This window comes from Brienomyrus brachyistius, chromosome 15 (assembly GCF_023856365.1).
Source record: "Brienomyrus brachyistius isolate T26 chromosome 15, BBRACH_0.4, whole genome shotgun sequence".
NCBI lineage: Eukaryota > Metazoa > Chordata > Actinopteri > Osteoglossiformes > Mormyridae > Brienomyrus > Brienomyrus brachyistius.
Window position 1 is genome coordinate 19,728,417 of NC_064547.1, and position 18,853 is coordinate 19,747,269.

Sequence of the window (18,853 nt, forward strand, 5' to 3'; positions counted from 1 at the left end):
TTTGTAACGTTTCCCGGCCAGCAGGGGGCTTCGCGGATCGCCGGGGCTTTGATGTGCTGCAGCTGTTAGCGGTTCGGCGTTACTGACAGGTTTATCCGTGAAAGCAATTTAAACGGGAGAGACACGCTACTTCTGCTCTCCGTAGTCAAGCGGGTTTTATTCTTTTTCGTCTAGTTTGAGTGTAGTTACTGTTACTCCGACTACAGACTTAAACGCAGTTCGATATTGGGTTTAAAGGTAAGTTAGTGGCTAAGTACCAGCTTCGGTTACATAAGCAGTGTGTTGTCTTTCGTCGGTTTACATCGTTCCTGTCCCGTGTTGCGAATAGATGTTTAACTTCTGCGTTGTAGCTGCTTTTGTCTTTTATGTAGTGTGTAGTGAAAGCGGTTTAAAGCTAACCCACGACTCTGTGTACAGTGCGGTTGCCTAGTAACGGGTTTTAAAGAGACAGACCACCATTGCTCTGTAAATTACTAATTTATTTCTCTTAACACTTTTTTTTATTTTTCTGGGGAATTCTATTAAACCGACTTGGTAATGTGTATCTGATTTGTAGTTGGTTATAGTTTGCTTAAATGTTGGTTATCGTTAGGTTCATTTATTAATTTATAGTTGGTTGGTTTATTTAAAATGCATAGCTAGATATTGCCTGAGAAAACACCATATTATGTGGGATTTGAGCATGTAACGTCACAAATTGCTTTTCAGAGGAGCTTTTCATGTTATTGCACTGTTCTAAGAACCCATCTTAGATAATTTCTGAAGACACTTCTGCGAAAGCAAATTTTCTGTTCTTTAGATTGTGAGAAATGCCCATGGCTGTTTATTGTGTGATTTTTCTCATTTTGGGCACAGGTGGTGAACCTCAGCACAGCGTCATCGGGCGCCTTGCTCTGCCTGACCTGTTGCCGGTGACAGTTCTTGACCTCACTGTGCATGAGGAGCCAGGAGGTAAATCGTCGCTTTCGTGGCTCTGACTGATTATTTTTTAATAAGTAAGAAATGACTTGAATTTCCAGTTTCCTATTTTAAATGAGTTTGAGAGGGGTTCGTTCCATCATGTACGGTAAATGATGTGGGTGCAGTTGGTTAGACTGCGGCACTCAGGTCATGCACCTCCAGGGTTGTGGGTTCAAATCCCACCTCAGCTCTGTGTGTGTGTGTGTTGTGGTGGGTTCCTCCTGCAGTTCAAAGACATGCAGTTATACTATTTGGTGTCTTTAATTTGCCCTTGACGTATAAGAGTGTGTGTTGTGTGCCCTGTGATGGCCTGCCATCCCATCGAGTGTTCCCTCTCATCTGTCTTTTCCTGGCCCTCCCAGAACCTCCAGCAGGATGAGTGGTTGGAAGATGGAGGGATTCAATTGGTTGTTGCTGTTGCAAGTGTAAATTTTTGCCGTGTTTTGAGATGCAGATATCGGGACCAATGGCCAACCAATGTGAGAGCTCTCTCCAGGAACAGAAAGCTAAATTGGCCAATGAAAGAATGCGTTTGGGTCAGGATCCACCATATATGGAAATGAGGGTGTGTCCCCCTTTAATCGCTGTACCATAAATATACACTCTATTTGCTGATATTACTCACCTGCTTGAAGGTCATTGTGTTTGCCTCTTTGAACTGGGCTTTTCAGTCACATGTGAATGCTGAACATTTCCATAGGTTGTGTTAGAAGTGTAGTTTGCAATATAGTGTGATTAGAAAACTTTATATACAAAAGTTTATATATAGACATATATAACTTTATAAAGTTTATATGCAAAATGTAAATTTTCACACCTAGAATTACCAACATCCATTTTTCTAAATTTACCTGAACCTTTTTTTGTACAACGCACACTCTCACACTCACACACTCTGTATTAAAATGCGTTTTCACCTTACAATAGGTTTATCAGAACATAACCCCATTGTAAGCTGGGGGGGGGCTGTGCACACTACAGGGCAAAAGTTTGAGCCCAGCCTCAGATTTACAAAAAAAAAAAACGATACGCTGCTTTGTCAAACGTATTACAAGAAAATACTAGAAATACTTAAGACAAATATAACTGGCGGGCAAAAGAAATCGGAAGATGATTGCAGAGGGCTGATGGCTGCGATTCTCGTGGACAGAGGGAAGCTGGTGTCTCTGAATACAGTCAGTCAAAGACGGAGCAGCTGGACTGCGTGGTGGAGATGCAGCCAGAAGACATTTACTAATAAGGACTAAGAGACCACAGGCTAAACGACACAGACACTGAAGTATTCAGGACGGGCAGCTGGTCTTGTGGATGGATGGAGGTCCATCCATGGGCCGAGTCGGACCAACAAGTTTAAAATGAGCATTTAGCACATGAGACAGAACTGTCTGCATGCTTGAAAAGGTGCCTTGAGAAGGGTTTGGATGCAAGTTATTTCCAAAAATTGCTGGAGGCGAGGGGCGATTATTTTCATGCGAGTCGTACTTCTGCACTCGCATTCGTTAAATCGCACGGACAATGCACAGTAAATTGTTACATTACACTTCAAAACCAGTCGGTTACATTCGTTTTAAGTTCTTCCAATATTTTCAGAAATCTGACAAAGCAGCGCATCCCTTTTTAAGCGGAGTTTTGTTAATCAGGCGTAAAATGTGCCGTGGATGATCCTGAGTGTATTTTCTCCAAATAGGCTTTGATTGATGATGCGTACAAAGCTTCAGTAAAAGAGAATATCCCCCCCTCCATGAGGTCCCCCCCTCCGAGTCTGCAAGCTCAGCAAAAAGGTACCGCGCCTTCGGCCCTGGGGGCAGTCTGCGTGCTCGGAATCTGTCACCATGAGTGATGGAAATGTGTCAATGTGTGTGTTACTGCCACAGGGATGCCTGGCCCTTCACTTTCGGGGGACAGCTTTGGGGCCAGTTTGCCGTTGGGGGGAGATTATGAGAGGAAGAAACAGCAGCTGCAGCAAGAGCTGCGGCTGGATTATCGGCGTTACATGGCTCAGGTAACCTCCAGCGTGGGGGGGCGTCTGTACTGGCATGGGCTCTCTTAGCTGGAGTGTGTCGCGTTAAATAAGACGAGGGAACATTCAATGATGAATGACTGATCGCGTGATGAGTGATGTGAAAAGCAGAATTGTGTGGGAGTCATTTGATGTGACCGAATCAGATTATTGAACAATGAATTAATGAAATGAGCCCCCCTGCTGGTGCATTGAAAAATGCTGCTCAGTGACGAAGGGGGCCCACAGGTCACAGTGTATCTGTTTCTCTTGCCGACCTGCAGGAAACTTCCAGACAGAGGAAGGAGGTAGTGTGTTTATTCTCTATTCTCCTGCTGTCCATGGAGCTGTGAGTTTACCTGTGGAGTTAGTATTTCCTGCATAATGCCGGGACTGATGATTAAATTAGTATTAAATTAGGGGATTATGGATCTGCGCGATCAAAGGTCATGTGGACGGTTCCCTCGAGGGAGAAGTTTACTGTCAGTGTCCACAGGGGCATCTGGGTGGGCGGCTGCCCTAGAATCACTGGGGTATCAGTCACTGGTCCAGCTGGTGTGCGTACTGTGTTAAGGCTCACGAGCAAGTCTAAATGTAACTGGGTCTGACATCCGCATATCTCTTCATTACCTCCATATCAATTTGATTACCTTCGAGTTGAAGGGCTGTCTCCCTATCCTTTATAGCAAAGCGAACAGAGGACGGTGGAGGCCAGCCAGCACCTCGGCCTCTCGCTACCCATTGGCGAGAGGAAGTCCGCTAAGGTAACCATCTCATCCCTCTTTGAGCACACGGCTTCATAGTGAAAGGCAGGGGGCGCCAAAATGAAGTCTGACCACCTCCAACGGGCTGGTCATGCCTGCTATCAGTATAGGTCACCTGATACTTTAAAGGGTGTGCACAGGAATCATCATTAATGCAAGAACATAAGCGTCAGTGCCCGGAACCATTTAACTGAATATTTCATGGATTCTTCATGCACTGTTCAGTTGATGGTGTTTAAGTGTCTGTCAGTACGGTAATACACTGTTTGTTCTACGTTTCCCAGGAGAAACTAAGAATTGAAAGGAACCATGAGTACAATCAGTTCCTTAGGGGTCTTGGAGAAAAAGTCAGGGCTCCTCAGGTACATTTCCCAGAATGCAACTGCTTGACATGCACTAGAGCAGGGCTATTCAAATCACAGACCTCAAGGGCCAGGCACTGCAGATTTTTCCAGTCTTCCTGTATCTATTAGTCAGGTGTGAAGCCTCTGGCCAATCAGTAATTATTAAACTAACTACCTGGGGGAACGGAAAACAAGGCCTGGACTTGGGATCGAGGGCCAGATTTGAAGGGCCCTGCATTAGAAGTACAGGTCCTTAAAGTACTCGAACACTATTTTTAGATGGCAAAAGACATGAATATGAACTACAAGCACAGTAAACATTATGCTAATGCAGTATAATGTAAGGAAATTCTTCAGTATAGAAGTACTGTTCAGTCCACTGTATTTTTTTGCCATTCTGGGTACATGGCTTCCCTTGCTGCAGGTGGGTGATGATCCTCACTCAGCTCCCAGAAGCATGCAGAGCGTCAGTCTGGGTGCCTCGGAAGTCGACCTGCAGCAGCCGTCTAGGAGGGATGTTGCCACCCTGACAGAAGCTGAGCGCAGGTCCCGGCCAAGGGGGGGCAGGAGCCTGGGGCCAGACGAGGGGGCTCACCGTCCACCCCGGGGGGAGGACGACTCCGGGATGGACTTCTCGGAGGATGAGTGGGAGCATCTGGCTAAGAGACGGCCTCGGGTGGGCCGTGAGCCTGGCCGCGTGGAGATGCGGGGGCGGCGGGCCCGGACCCGGGCCCCAGACAGGTTCTGCCCCGCGGGTGTCCTGCTGATGTCATACAGTGTGCCCTGTCTCCTGGGTGTTCCTCCAATCCCGCTTTCGGTGTCATTTCACAGAGATGAAACAGATGACTTGGAGGATTATACAGAATCACGAACCTATGCTCAGACCAGGTGCCCCCCCCGATGCCGCCTTAGAAGATGAGGCAGTGGGTGTGTGGGCAGCATGTCCTCAACACCGTCTCACCCCCACCTGTTAGATCTGTGGTTCCTTACTTTTACCGATGGTGGGGAAAAATATTTACTTATTAATTTCCCAGAATTCCTCAGGGGAGGAGAAGGCATCAGCCCCCTGATGCTCCTGATGGGGAAAATGCAGAGGACAAGATGGCACCTGTGACACCCAAACATGCGTACGTGTCCCGCCTTCAGATAATAACAATAATAACCAGATGAAGTTGGTCAGTAAGGCCGTTTCTTAAACCAGAAGATTGGGGCTTTATTGACTTGATGTGATGGTCAGTTATTGGATGATGCTGCTGTCTTCGAGAGGTTACTCACAGGGAAGCGACAGCTAGATTAACACTAATGGACCAGACGCAGTCAGCGATTCTGTCAGTGGGATCGTATCGATCCAGCAACGCCTGACTCTGAGGTTGAGCAGTGAGTCTCCTTCTCGGAATCATCGCTGCAGTAACCTGGGGACGCGCTTGTGTGTCAGGCTGCGGGTCCCTGAGGAGGCGAAGGGCACGGAGAGGTCCGGGTCAGCGGGTGGCAGGGCCCGGATGCAGTTTGCCACCGGACTGATGATCGGTAAGAGCAGCATGGTCTCTACGTGCCGTCGCCTCTTCCCTCATGCTGTGCTGGAGCCGCCATTTTTACGCCGGACATTTTAAACATCTTCTTTCTCGCTTCAAGCATCATCTGTCTTGCAGAAGTGCCTCAGCGATGAAGGCCTGCCTTCCATCCATTACTATCATTTTCGGTTTCGTTAATCCTTTCATGCCTTCATTTGTCTTTTAGCTACCCTGTAATTATAGCAAAACGTACTTGCAGGGGGCTGTAATGGGGTCCCCGTGGTAAGCATGCGGTACTTTGGCGTTATTGGGGTAAGTTCCCGCAGTAAGGCTGTGGCGATCTGCATGGCAGGGGCTGCTGAAGGACAGATGACCATGCAGAAGAAGAAGGAGCGATACAGACAGGAGCTACTGGAGCAGATCGCGGAGCAGCAGAGGAACAGGAAGAGGTACACACTCCCGGACTGGAGCCGGGCTTGTGTCGGGCTCATAGGCTCACGTTCAGCCACCTCGTGTGGTTTCTGTTAGATTTATGGAATCGAGAGTGCAGACAGAGGCGGTAAACCTCACAGAGACAGACAGATGGTGTCTTAGGGTGGATGAGCTCCCTGAGCTGTGCAGGCGTCGCGAGCAAAGAGATGTGTTGCTGTGGACGGGATCAAGGGCCCCTTTGTGCCATGAGCTTGATCCTTTTTTAAGCCTCGCGGTTCTTTCTTTGACAGAGAGAAGGAGATGGAGATGAAGGTTGCTGCCACAGGAGCTGTCGACCCAGAAAAGCAGGTGAATCTGCTGTCCCTGCAGGAAAGAGTGCAGGGATACAGTCCACGGTTCTGATTCTATGCATCCCGTATCATTAAATCACTTTTGCTCGACCCAGTCCTCAGGGACTCCCACATTTGTCCACATTTTTGCTCCCTCCCAGCTCACAGCCAATCAAGAACACCAAATATCTGGTACAGGTGTGTTTTCAGAGTTAGGAGAGAGCAAAAATGTGGACCGTCTGGGGGTCCCCGAGGACTGGGTTGGAAAATGCTGTATTAAATCATTAGGCCACGTCAATGGGCTGCCCAGCCTGCCCACATGCCTTTCAGTCCTGACTCTGTATTTTCGGTAAATGTTTGCTCCACAGCCTGACCGCATCAAGCATTTCGGGGCAGTGAGCCATGACCAGGACAGGACACGCGATGTCCCAGACAGACCAGGACTGGGAATAAGAAGTAGTAATAGTGCTGGGAGGCCCCCCCCCAAGGAAAAGCCCCCTCTGGACACAAAGGAGAAAGCCCCCCCAGCCAGGCCACGCATAGCCTTCCACTCTCCCCTGCTGGACTACAGCGCCGCCCTAGAGGCACTGGCGGGCACTGGTGCCACAGCGGACCAGAGGGGCAATGGGCTCATTCCGCTGGCTCAGTCCGAAGACCTCCACAAGAACCTGTCAAGCACTCTGGGAGAAATTGCTGCCTCTCAGTATGTCAACATGTCTCTCTCTGCGTGTGACTGGCGCGTAGAGAGGGTGAATGGGCATTACAGCACTTTGCTTTCAGGGGGTGGGGTGAGCAGTGCCCCCATGGGGCTGCCAGGTGTTTGTACAATACCATATTCACAGTGTTTGTTCTGTTCTTCAGAATCCACAGTGTTCCCCCTCCTGCCCCTCCCACGGTCGCGGAGGCATACAGAACTCCTTTTGACCAGGCCTACTTTTACTATGGAGTCCGGAACCCCCTGGAAATGGGTTCGGCCTTTGGTGAGCACTGAGCCACCCGGCTTTATGGAGGGGCGGGGTCAGTTTCCGCTCTGCTTCATAACGTGAGTTCTGATTGACTGGCCTCTAATAAGCTGGGTTCTAATAGGCTGGCCTCTAATAAGCTGGCCTCTAATAGGCTGACCTCTTCCACCCGCCATCTGCTTGACTATATTCTTTTCCAATCCGACTGTGTCGTCCGTCTTGTAATTCGTCGCTGTTCGATCCTCTGATAGGTGGGCCAGCTGGAGGCGGAGCCCGTGCTGCGACCTTCTTCGCACCCGAGCATCCTCAGGGTCAGCTGGGTCATGCCGAATCCGTGCCACAGTAAGACTTTATCGGCACAATTCGAAGGGCATAGTGCATCACACACTGACAATGTGCCTTCTGAATGCACACACTCCCTGTGTTCCTCGGGTGAGAATATTATCCGTCAGTCTGCCACTGCCATCCTGTTGGGTGATTTACTGTTCAGTGACACTGATAAAAATGGAAAGTACGCATGGGATTTGTTAACCAAATGGTGTCTTTGCGACAGAACCGCTTGGCAGTCAGGACGAGTGTCGGGTGAGAGTGGCATCGCTTCCCCGCCAGGGCGGTTGCACAGGAGATCGAAGGAGAGTGCGATCAGCTACCAGGACGCGCTCAGGCAGCAGGTAACCCAACCCTAAGCCGACATCCCGCGGCAGGATGGGCTGTTTGGGATGGCTGCCGTGTGACAGGTGATGGGTGCCCCCTACAGTCTGTTAACATTAACAAGGAATAACGATCAATAACGGCAGCATCACCTCGCGAGCACGGTTTCCTGAATCCCTGGTCGTCTTGATGTTAACAGAGAAGCTGTTCTTGTGCCACTCTGCAGACCGATTCGTTGTCAGTGATCATCTGTAAGCCGGAGCTGTGAATAGCTAGATGTTCATGTTCCAGGCGGAGTACAGTGAGGGGGCCAGCACACTGCCATGAGGGGTGTAACTGCGAAGCACTGCATAAATAATTAATTTATTCATTTTTAAAATCGGCTTTTGTTTCTTAATGCTGACAATCTATCATACTTGGAGGGCATTAAGGTCAAATGCATCTGCCCCCTCTAACAGAACAACTGGCTCCAGTCTGGCCCCCCAGTTGAAATGGTCTAGAACAGCCACTACCTTCTTTATCTTCTGGAGAGCATCTTGAGTGAATGAACAGTGCAGACAGTCCTGTCAACTCTCCTCTGATCACAGTCTGAAATATCAACCCTAAAGACTGACCTCATGTGTAATGAATATCTGTACCCCACATCCGAGAATCTAGAACCACGTTCTGACCGTGTTCTTACTGTGATGCCTGCTAAGCAGCAGACTCCCATGCCGTGACTCCCATGCCGTGACTCCCATGCCGTGACTCCCATGCCGTGACTCCCATGCCGTGACTCCCATGCCGTGACTCCCATGCCGTGACTCCCATGCCGTGACTCCCATGCCGTGACTCCCATGCCGTGACTCCTTGCAGATCCAAGAGCGGGAGGAGCGCCGTAGGCAGGAGGAGGCAGAGAGAGAGCGCTACGAGACCCGGCTGCAAGCTGAGATGAAGGCCTACAACCCCTGGGGGAAGGGAGGGGGCGGAGCACCCCTCAAAGACCATCAGGGGAACCTCCTCAGTACGGGAGCACTGTCCTCGTCGTGACTCCATACTGCCCCCGCAGGAGTAATGCTGCCTTAGTGGGGCTGATGTGTTTGGCAATTCCTGTTCTGCCAGTTCCATGCTCCTGTGTGATCAATCTATTCATATTTTACTAATACGGTTAAAACTACAAGATACTGCAGTTGTTTTCATTCGTGAATAGGCCTGATTATTTCAAAGCAATATAATATTTAAATGGATACCAAGGTCCAAAGCAGGTATCAGCATCAAAGTCGAAATTTTGGTATGAATCCAGTTTTATAGTGGGCTACCCAACCAGCTTGAGGAGGTAGCTCACATTAATGGTACACGTGGTGAAAGCTGGAAGGAGCAGTACTGGCTGACTTGTGGCTTGTGTGTACCCAGCGGACCTGAAGCAGATGAACCGGTCCAACAAGGAGGTGTATGTGACCCCAGGCGCTCAGGACCAGGGGGCAGCTGGTCAGGTGGTCGTGAAGGTGCCGGCTCCTCAAGGGCAGGATGCAGCTCCCTCAGGAAATGGGATGTCAGGTGGGGGGGTAGTGAGGTCAGAAAGGCCCACGCTCTGCTCACACTCTAGGAGATGTTTCTCTGAAGGTCACGGCCTGCTGAAGCTCCTTCTCATTCACCAGGCTGCTCCCATGCATCGCCCTTCGCCAGGGGCAACGTCTTTGTGGACCTACCTACTCCGCAGCAACTTCAGGAACAAGAGCGGTACAAGGATATCCTGAGACGGCAGGTTTGTGACATTCTGCTCCTTTTAAGAGTGGTACAAGGACAGAAATACGAGAACCACCCGAGATGGCAGCCTTGTGACATTCTGCCCTTTTAAGTGCTCAGATTGGGTAACTAAACAGGAAGCGCTTCATGCCACGTAAGGCTTGTAAAGCTGGAATTGTGATCTGCTTCTGAACCTTGAGAACCAGCCAAACAGGTTCTGAGTGTCACACCAATCACATCTCCTGTGTGTCCATGGTTGTAATTCATTTTTACTGGAATGATTTCCAAAGATCCTGCAGCCTTTATTTGATTCCATTGGCGACTTTTAAGCATTTAAGTCTAATATTCACAACTTTCCTGCCACTCCTACATTGACCATTCTGTTGAAGAGAGTAGCGCAAACATCAGCTGCAGTGTGCCACTCATGGATACAAACGCATCTCCCAGGGTCTCCTGGAAGCTCCTTTCTGAACAAAGGGTCCATGTTTGAGGGATGTGATGGAGTGTTGGGATCATAAGGCATCTGCACTGAGCATGTGTGTCCTGTGTGGGGTGGGACCCGCAGATTGAGGAGAAGAGGCGCAGGGAGGCGGAGGAGCAAGAGCGTCTCCGGCTGGAAGACGAGAAGGAGGAAAGGCGGCTGGCCGAGCAGAGAGCTCACATCCAGCAGGAGTATGAGCAGGAGCAGGAGAAGAGGAGGCGCAAGGAGCAGGAAGTATGTGTGTCTCCGCTTGGTGATGTCTGATTAATCGCTGTGACTGTGGCTCCTGGCTGATTAAACGCTCCAGGGGTTGGTGTTCATCGTCTCCTTGCTTCCCAGGCTACACGACTACACTGGGGTTACTGGGAATGATTCACAGGTACAGGGAGGAAGAAGGGGATAGTGTGGCCAGTGTAATGGTCTGCTGGTGAAAATCATTTCTCCTTAATGCTACACCCCCCCCCCCCCCCCCCAGCAAATGGCCAAAAACGATGAGCTGGTCAGGCAGGCGGAGCAGCGACGCAGAGAGGCCGAGAGGAAGAGGTGTGAGGAGGAGGAGCGGCTGAGTGCCGCACTGAAGGAGCGGTATGAGCGGGAGAGGCAGGCACGGTTGGAGGAGGTGAGACTTTTCACTGCAGGCTTTGGCTTGAGGGATCTGAGTCTCTCCACGGTGGATCTCGCACGGCCCCCCCTGACATCTGCCCCTCGCTTTCCCACAGAAGGTTCACAGGGAGCCATCGCCACCCATACCAGCTCTGCAGAATAAGCTGGCCGGTCAGCGCACGGTGCCCCCGCCCTCCTCAGACACCCCCCACTCCGCGTCTGTACTTTCTGTGAGTGATGCAGTCTGTAGGTTGAAACGTCATAATGAGAAGCTGTGGCCGGCATGGGGGGATCACGTGACACGGCCACGTCTGGGGGCTCGGATCACTCGCGGAAGCTGACGGAATGAGCGTCGCTGTGACTGCATGTGCAATTCCTCCCCAGGAGAGCAGTCTCCCTGCCCCGCCCTCGCCACCAGTGCCTGCTCACAGAAACCAGCAGAGGGCAAAAGGTATTGTACCCCCACCTTGCACACCACTGGCTGCCCTGTGTAAGCATAAGCAAAGTAAGCGTGCGCTTACAGCCCAGCCGCCACCAGGGGGCACCCCATCTTATCAGTATCAGAATGGGAAGGGGCATGACACATGACAACTGTTATTCAAATTTTAAGGCCTCAAAAAGGCTTGGGCAGAGATGAGAACCCACTGGTTACAGTTTTATTAACCCTGTATCATGCGAGCAGCTCTATGGTGCTGCACTGACCTGTACGGTTTAAACGGTACTGAGATCCACCATCTGCCCCTGTCAGAGGAACACACCGGCGTCGTCAGGGAACTGTCAGCCCTGCGCAGGCAACTGCGCAGCAAGCAGAGGGTGTTGGAGGAGCAGCTGCAGCAGCGCGTGCGGACAGAGGACCCGGAGAGTCCCGGGAGCGTGCGGTATGCTGGAGACCCAGGCAGGGTCATGTAGCAAGGGTCTGGCATGGGTCATGGGTGAGGTGTCGCGTGAAGCCGTCCCAGCAGCTAATGCCCCCCCTGCAGTAGCTCACATGGTAGAGCAGAGGATGGCAGAGATGAGAAGGGTTTGCAAAAAAAAGAGCAGTCATTTTATATTTAAAATGAATAAATAGATAAATGAAATGTATATTATGGCTATCGGTCGGTTTGATTTTTGTAATCGCGATTAATCACGTAAACAGTGATTAATCGCATGTTCAGTCATTATTTGTTAGAAATACATTTTTCGCCGTAGGTGAACTGTATCAGATACATCATTATCATTACCAAATAATGACACAAAATTTACTATGAATTACTAATATAACCAGAAAGAAAGTAGGAAGGAAAATAGAAATTGATTATATTAGAACTATAGACGGATGTTATATTACATTACTAGTGAGAGTCACTTCTGCATGGAACTTGCATTTTAAAAAATGAAAGTGCAAGAAGAGACAATGTTTTTATGTATGTATCTACTTGGATGGATACCTTTTTAAGGGTGAAATTTGAAGGAGTCAGATTCATCATTTAAAAGATATATGCAATGAGGGATTAAAAGCAAAGGACTGTTAAAGGATTTGGCATTTTCTCACTTGTAAGTATGTTGTAAATCAACGGCAGAAAACGAGGGTTACTCATGCAAGCTGGGCTTCTGGTCGGAAAATGACTGCGGTAACCTGAAATGCCCAAACGTGTGAGGGGAGCAGATGAACAATGTGGAACAGAGAACTCAATAAATGCATTTCTGGGGCTGTATGGTATACAGTGCGAAGTTGTGTTTTTTTATCGTGTTAATTTAAAAATTAATCGCACGCGTCAAAACTCTGACAGCCTGGATATTTATATATAAACACACAATATATGGACAAAAGTATTGGAACAGCTGGCCATTACACCTACAGGAACCTTTATGACATCCCATTGTAAATCCATGGGCATCAATATGGAGTTGGTTCCCTCTATGCAGCTATAATAGCTGCCACTCTTCCAGGAAGGCTTTCCTCAAGATTTTGGGGTGTCTGTGAATTTTTGTCCATTCATCCAGAAGAGCATTTGTGAGCTCATGCACTGATGTTGGATACGAAGGCCTGACTTGCCATCTCCATTGCAGTTCATCCTAAAGGCATTTGACGGGGGTTGAGGTCTGTGTGCGCCAGTCAAATTGTTCCACACCAAACTCACTCGACCAAGGGTGAGTTTCCCGAAGCTGCCTTAACGTTCCTAAGTTCTACGTTAAAAGATGGAACGTACGAATAAGCTAGCGTTAGCTTCGGGAAACTCACCCCATGCCATTATGGATCTTGCTTTGTGAACTGGGGCACAGTCATGCTGGAACAGAAAAGGGTCTTCCAAAACGGTTACCATAAAATAAATATATAAAATATATAATACATTTTTTTATGTAGTTATAATGCAGTTAATTAGATTAGGTTAGATATATGACAGAGGAAAGACTGAAAAGTGAATCACTTGATTTTCTTGTAACCAGCACTGAGATCCTTTAGGTCGCTGGTTCGAATGCGGTTCAGACGAGCACGATTATTCTTGGGGAAGTGTGTAGCTCCGCAGGTCAGGACACCGTGCATGCGATCGGAAGGTCACTGACAGAGTGATGTCACCATTGAGCGAGACCCTTAACCCTCCAGGGACCGTATGACCCCGAGTTCTCAAACAAACCTATGTTGCTTGGGTACAGGCATTTGCCAAGTAAAATGGATTGGTTGGTTGGCTCTAGCTAGCTTATTTATATGTGCCCCCCCCCCTCCCCCCCACTATATCCAACCTGCTGCTCAATGGTCATGCTATATCCCAAATTCAGGCTACATGCAGTGATCGTTGCTTGTGGTCCTTCAGGGTAAGAGATCGCCCCCCTGTGGACGTGTTTGACATGGCCCGCATGCGTCAGCAGGCTCCTGTCAGGAGGCCCATGAACCTGCAGAACATCCAAGACTTCAACCAGCTCAAGTACAGAGGCGCGTTTCCCAGTGACCGAAGTGGAGGGGTGTGTCTGCAGAGTCAGAGAGGCGTGCCTAACATCGTGTGTGTCGGTTCAGACGGTGAGAGCCGGGAGGAGGTGCGGCACAGGTACCCAGACCCCCCCACCGATGAGCAGAGCCTGGAGATACAGCAGCAGGCCTTGCTGAGGGAGCAGCAGCGCAGGGGGAAGAGGGCAGATGCTGCAGGTAAGCTGGATCCTTGGAGATACAGCAGGGGGCGCTCTCCCATCACAGCTGCTATAATCCCCCTCTGTCTACCTCGCCAGGTCCCCACGTTCCCCTGACTCAGCAGTCTGCCCCCCCTCCGGTGAGTCTTACTGAACACACTCTGTCGCCCAGCTCTCACCACGCAGCAGTGTTTCAACCCATTTTTTTTTTCTTTCTTCGTATCTCCTTCCTCTCAGATGATGGGTGTCATCGCTGATGCCATGCGGGGGTCTCCTTTGCAGTCACACAGCATGTTTCTCAGTGAGTCCTGGGGGGGGGGGTTTCGAGGGCGAACCTGGAGCCATCGACAAGCGAGCACTCCCCTGGGCAGGGCACATGATTGGGTGATTTGGGACAAGAGGCTAGGATTGGTTGTCCAGTTACCTGCATTTACTGTGCCCCGTCGCTCATTGTGCCCCTAACTGTAGAGCCCAATGAAGGCATAATGCTAGATCCATATGAATGGGGACAGAACGCCCCCAGCAGGCCAGTAGAGGAGATGCACCTGGTCAAGAGAAGAGGGAGTGACTCCAGGAGGCCCAGACAAGAGGCAAACCTGCAAGGCTTTCCTTCTTTCCAGCAGGTGAGGAGTCCGACAGAACCACAAGGTTGTCAGTTCCACACTTGCTGGAAGAAGTGACCATGTTGATGTCCTTAGTGGTACTCAGCCTTCATCCTCCCTGTTGGGTGGACGAAGCAGCCATTGAATGCTACAGAAGTTATTCCCAACATTACCTGTGATGTGGGCGCCTGTCTCCAGCAGCCACGGACCTCCGGCACAGCAGCTGGCCATTGGGACTCCTCCTCTCCGCGCTCTGGGACCAGCCTCAACATAGAGCAACTCAACAAGCAGAACCAGCAGAGGATGAGGGACCTGGAGGATCTGCACCGCTGGGAGCTTGGTGGGTCTCCTGGATGTACTTCATATAGGGGGGGTCTGAGCTGTCCTCACAGCCACCGCGCACCGACACGCCTGTCCTCCCCAGGTCTGAACACACTGGCTGACGAAGAGGTAGACCCAGCCCTTCGTGTCTTGCAGTCCTCTCTAGACAGGCGCTTCTCCATGGATACGGTCGCCACGGAGCCCTGGCTGAGACCGGGTACTTCGGACGCGGTGAAACGCCATACCCAGAGCGGGACGGGCTTCCGGAAGCCCAGCCTGCCCACCTGGGAAGGTCCATCCACCTACCATGGCTGAGGCCATACTGCACTCAATATGAGTCACACAGACAGACATTTAGTGAGTAAAATGTATTTATTTTTAATGTGTGCTGCTGTAAAAAATAAATGGTATTTTTAATTCTGTATCTTCTGTCAGTGCTCTAAGGCATTACATCATAACCTCATTTTTATGATTTTTTATTAAAATATTTTTTTTGCAGATGTTTTAAAAACAGGTTTCCTTTCAGCAGAGGTGTGCAGAATAATGACCTTTTTATGTGAATTTATGTGAATTGGGCACTTAGAGGTAAACAGCAGGCTGTGACAGCACACCCACATGATGAGCCACCCCAGGGATGGGAACCCAAGTCCAGCCGGTGATACATCAGCAACACACTAGTTCAAATGGAGTGGAACCGTGTGAAATTTCTTGGAATTTGGAGAACCTGCTTGCAGGGCTGGATGTAGATTAATGTCATACCCACGATGGAGCAGTTGCAGGCTAAGGGTCTCACTCAAGGGCCCAGTGGAGTAGAATCATTCCTGGGTTTATAACTTAAAAGGCCTGATATTTAAACCACCTCGACGCCACTTTCAGCAGGTGAATCTGACCGCCTTTTACATCCCAGGGTCCTTTCTCAGTTATCCATCCATCCATCCATTTTCCAAACCGCTTATCCTATTGGGTCGCGGGGGGTCTGGAGCCTATCCCGGAAGCAATGGGCACGAGGCAGGGAACAACCCAGGATGGGGGGCCAGCCCATTGCAGGGCCATTAAAATTTTTTTTTTTTAATATGTTAAGACTTCACAGGACCCTGTTTAAACATCGCCCAGTTTTAAGTCCACAGTCCTGCATTAGTCAACCGATTCCAGTTCGAGGGCAGAACACGGTTTGACCAGTTCTCAATGGTTCCCGTGAACCTACTTTTGTTTAATCATCAGACTACACGGATCAGTGAAAGGTACACACAGGACGCCAGACCAAAATGAACAACATTCGGAGTTCAAAAACTTTATTGACCTGTTACCTGATTAGACCGTTGGATGATAACCAGTATTGTACAGAAAGGTTTTCTGCTCCGCATAAAAAAACTTTACATCGCTGTACCGTATACATGTTACCATCGGTCTCCGCAGAGACCAGGAATGCTTGGGACTGATCCGACACGTCAGCACAGAGAACGGAGCACACGAACGTCCGTAACATCTACACGTCCACCACCCTCAAGCCAGAAACTGGTCAGCTCGTAACATCTCATACACAGACGCTAAAACCAAGACTGAACACATCGGTAGCGGTTTGGATGCGGTTTCCATTAATCTGCAGTGTTTATTTCAGTTCCAGTTTCGCGAGGATCTCAGTCATTGGTTCCATCCCCATTTAAATAAAAGCCTGTACATATAAAACGGAATAAATCTTACTATCTCGTCATCAGTTAGCATCTTATAAACCGATCGCATGGCCCAGCGGATATCCCGGCTGGCCTAGAGTTAAGTTAAGCATTCTCACAAAGTCCCCAGTGCAATCTGTAAATAAACCAAGTGCAGCAAATTCAGTGGGAGAAAACAGAACGAAAAAAACAAACAAAATTATTGCAGGAACAATGTCTAGTGTTAGAAGATAATATGTACATTACAAAGCTGCATTTCCATAACTAGTTATCTGAAGGGCTGTTGATTACATTACATTAGCCTTCGGCTGTGCAAAAAAAAAAAAAAAAAAAATCAAATTCACAAACATTACTTTCTATTGTATTACTTTGCTCTTTTCTGAATTTTTTTTTTCAATGAATCCATATCATTCTTCAGACAGCTGTAATGCCAGGAGGTGAGAAGGATGATTCAGTCTTTCCAAACACCTGCCATCTGAACGTTCAGAAAGTTAGAAAGTAAATGTAATAATTATTATAACCATCAGTACAATCCTGTGGAGTTTCATTATCCTACTGTACAAGGCGAGGCCCAAATTCCAGTGATTGACTGTGGTCGGCTGGCCACACTGGGGAAGGAGGGGGGGGGGGAATCAGCAGCAGATATGTGCAGAACAGACGACTCCCAAATACCTTCCAGTACCAGTAGTGGGGTCTGCTGTGGAACTGCTGCCTGAATGGTGGTGGGGGGGGGGGGGATGTGGTTCACATCAATTCAAAACATCCCTGACATCCGGGGACATGACAGACCATTAAGGAGGGGGGGTCAGACCGGAGCCCCACCCCCGCACACACCCACTCTCTCCTGTGCCCTGCCCCATGCACCGTTATTGGAGGGGCCCTCACAGGCTGCTCACTGCCGGCTCCTGCGTGGACGGCTGCGAGATGTTGAAGACGATGCCGATCCGCAAGTAGAACTTGCGCAGCGCGGCCCGCAGCTCCGGGATCAGGTCAAACTGCATGATCTCGCAGAGCAGAGGGTAGTACCTGGAGGCGTGGGCCCGGAACTGCAGCGGGGAGAGCAACAGCATGTCTGTCTCCGGGCTGAACGTCATGGGGGGGGGCGCTGCTCCGCAGTTAGGAGCAGTGGGTTTACCGAACCGACAGCTATCAGCAGATTAACACAGTGTTTCCCAACCCGGTCCTGGCGACCCGGAGCCGGTCCACGGTTTTGCTCCATCCCAGCTCTCTGGCAGACACTCCACCTTTCTGCTTCCTCCCAGCTTCCCAGGCGCAGGGAGGGAGCAAAAGGTTGGATTGTCCCAAGACCGGATTGGGAAACTATGACATGACATCAAATACCATGAGCTGAAATACCCCCCCTCCCAAAATTATTTTGTTCAAGAGTCACATAAAAACATTCCATAAAGTATTACATGCACACAGAGACCATGTGGTCAGCAGACTCACCCTGTCGTCGCTGATCTTCAGCACCTTGGTGAGGAAGAGGAGAAGCAGGCTGGTCCAGGCCTCGCGGTGACTCTCCGACGTCAGGGTCAGGAAGTAGCCAATAGCCTCACTGCACACGCTGCAAGACAGCGGAGATAGCATCCCTAAGAGTGACGGAGTGCGTCCACACTGATGAAGTCAAGCTCCTGGTGAAAGCTGAGGGCGCCAAACGGCGCCCCCTCATGGATGTACTGCAAAAGACACTGGAAAAATCGCTACCCCATGTGCATGAGGATATGACAGGAATCTCATTAAAGACTCCAAATAATGACTAAAAATAGCGGCAAAAAAACTAAATAACACAGGTGCATGAGAGGGTGTGGGTGCACGTCACTGACGACAGGGAGACGGTGGGTCAGAGTTTGGAGACAGGGGTGCAGGCCCATGAGTGGGGGGCCGGGGCCCATTTCCCTTACTTCAGCAGCCTCCTTTGCACCTCCTCCCAGGCAGGCCGCCGGCTCTCGTCTGTATACATGCGGAACAAGATGCGCAGGCTGCAGGCCAGGCTGCTGGTCTCCTGCTTCAGTAGGTTGGGCTTCGACTTCCCCTTGAAGCCTGCAATACAGCGACACGTGCAGGTACACGTCACAGCCTGCAGAGGGCGACTCCGGTCACACGCGTGAAGCTCTGTCACAGGCCGCCGTCACCCACCCGCCTTCCACAGAGCCGTCCGCTGCTCGTGGCTGGAGTTGAAGGCCTTGGCGAAGCGGTGGGACTCCAGCAGGCAGTCCAGCAGCTTGAAGAGCTGATCTGAGGTCAGGTAGCGGTACACACCCTGGTCCTGCGTTTCCACGTGAACGTCGGTGTCTAGTGAGTCTCTCTAAGGATGGAGAGACATGAGCGATGCAGGTTGGGAGCCACCTCAGGAAGACGGCAAACTGTGAAGCTCACAGGCATTAGAGTGGG

The 18,853-nt window shown here is 50.0% G+C and overlaps 2 protein-coding genes across 3 annotated transcripts in view; one reads left to right on the forward strand and one right to left on the reverse strand.

The window, feature by feature from the left end:
• On the forward strand, positions 1-15,283 carry LOC125708642 (centrosome and spindle pole associated protein 1). Of its 2 annotated transcripts, XM_048976327.1 has the most exons (33): positions 1-237; positions 856-951; positions 1,415-1,525; positions 2,648-2,741; positions 2,835-2,962; positions 3,244-3,267; positions 3,646-3,723; positions 4,008-4,085; positions 4,492-4,808; positions 4,899-4,955; positions 5,102-5,194; positions 5,476-5,594; positions 5,931-6,027; positions 6,301-6,358; positions 6,708-7,042; positions 7,201-7,319; positions 7,553-7,643; positions 7,855-7,972; positions 8,808-8,955; positions 9,345-9,488; positions 9,590-9,696; positions 10,243-10,392; positions 10,634-10,777; positions 10,878-10,991; positions 11,146-11,212; positions 11,510-11,639; positions 13,557-13,675; positions 13,757-13,885; positions 13,966-14,006; positions 14,104-14,167; positions 14,335-14,489; positions 14,667-14,808; positions 14,893-15,283. In XM_048976327.1, exons 2-33 carry the CDS (start codon positions 937-939, stop codon positions 15,102-15,104), a joined length of 3,798 nt encoding a protein of 1,265 aa, XP_048832284.1. In that variant the 5' UTR covers positions 1-237; positions 856-936; the 3' UTR covers positions 15,105-15,283. The 2 variants fall into 2 exon arrangements, with proteins under 2 accessions (XP_048832284.1, XP_048832285.1); XM_048976328.1 differs by lacking the exon at positions 4,008-4,085 and having other exon boundaries at positions 1,409-1,525.
• Positions 15,284-16,064: 781 nt separating this feature from the next.
• arfgef1 (ADP-ribosylation factor guanine nucleotide-exchange factor 1 (brefeldin A-inhibited)) overlaps positions 16,065-18,853 on the reverse strand; it is a 41,229-nt gene continuing 38,440 nt past the window's right edge. Inside the window, 4 exon segments of the mRNA XM_048976326.1 lie at positions 16,065-17,505; positions 17,909-18,026; positions 18,364-18,502; positions 18,599-18,767. Coding sequence (XP_048832283.1) covers positions 17,341-17,505; positions 17,909-18,026; positions 18,364-18,502; positions 18,599-18,767 — 591 coding nt within the window. The 3' untranslated portion in view covers positions 16,065-17,340.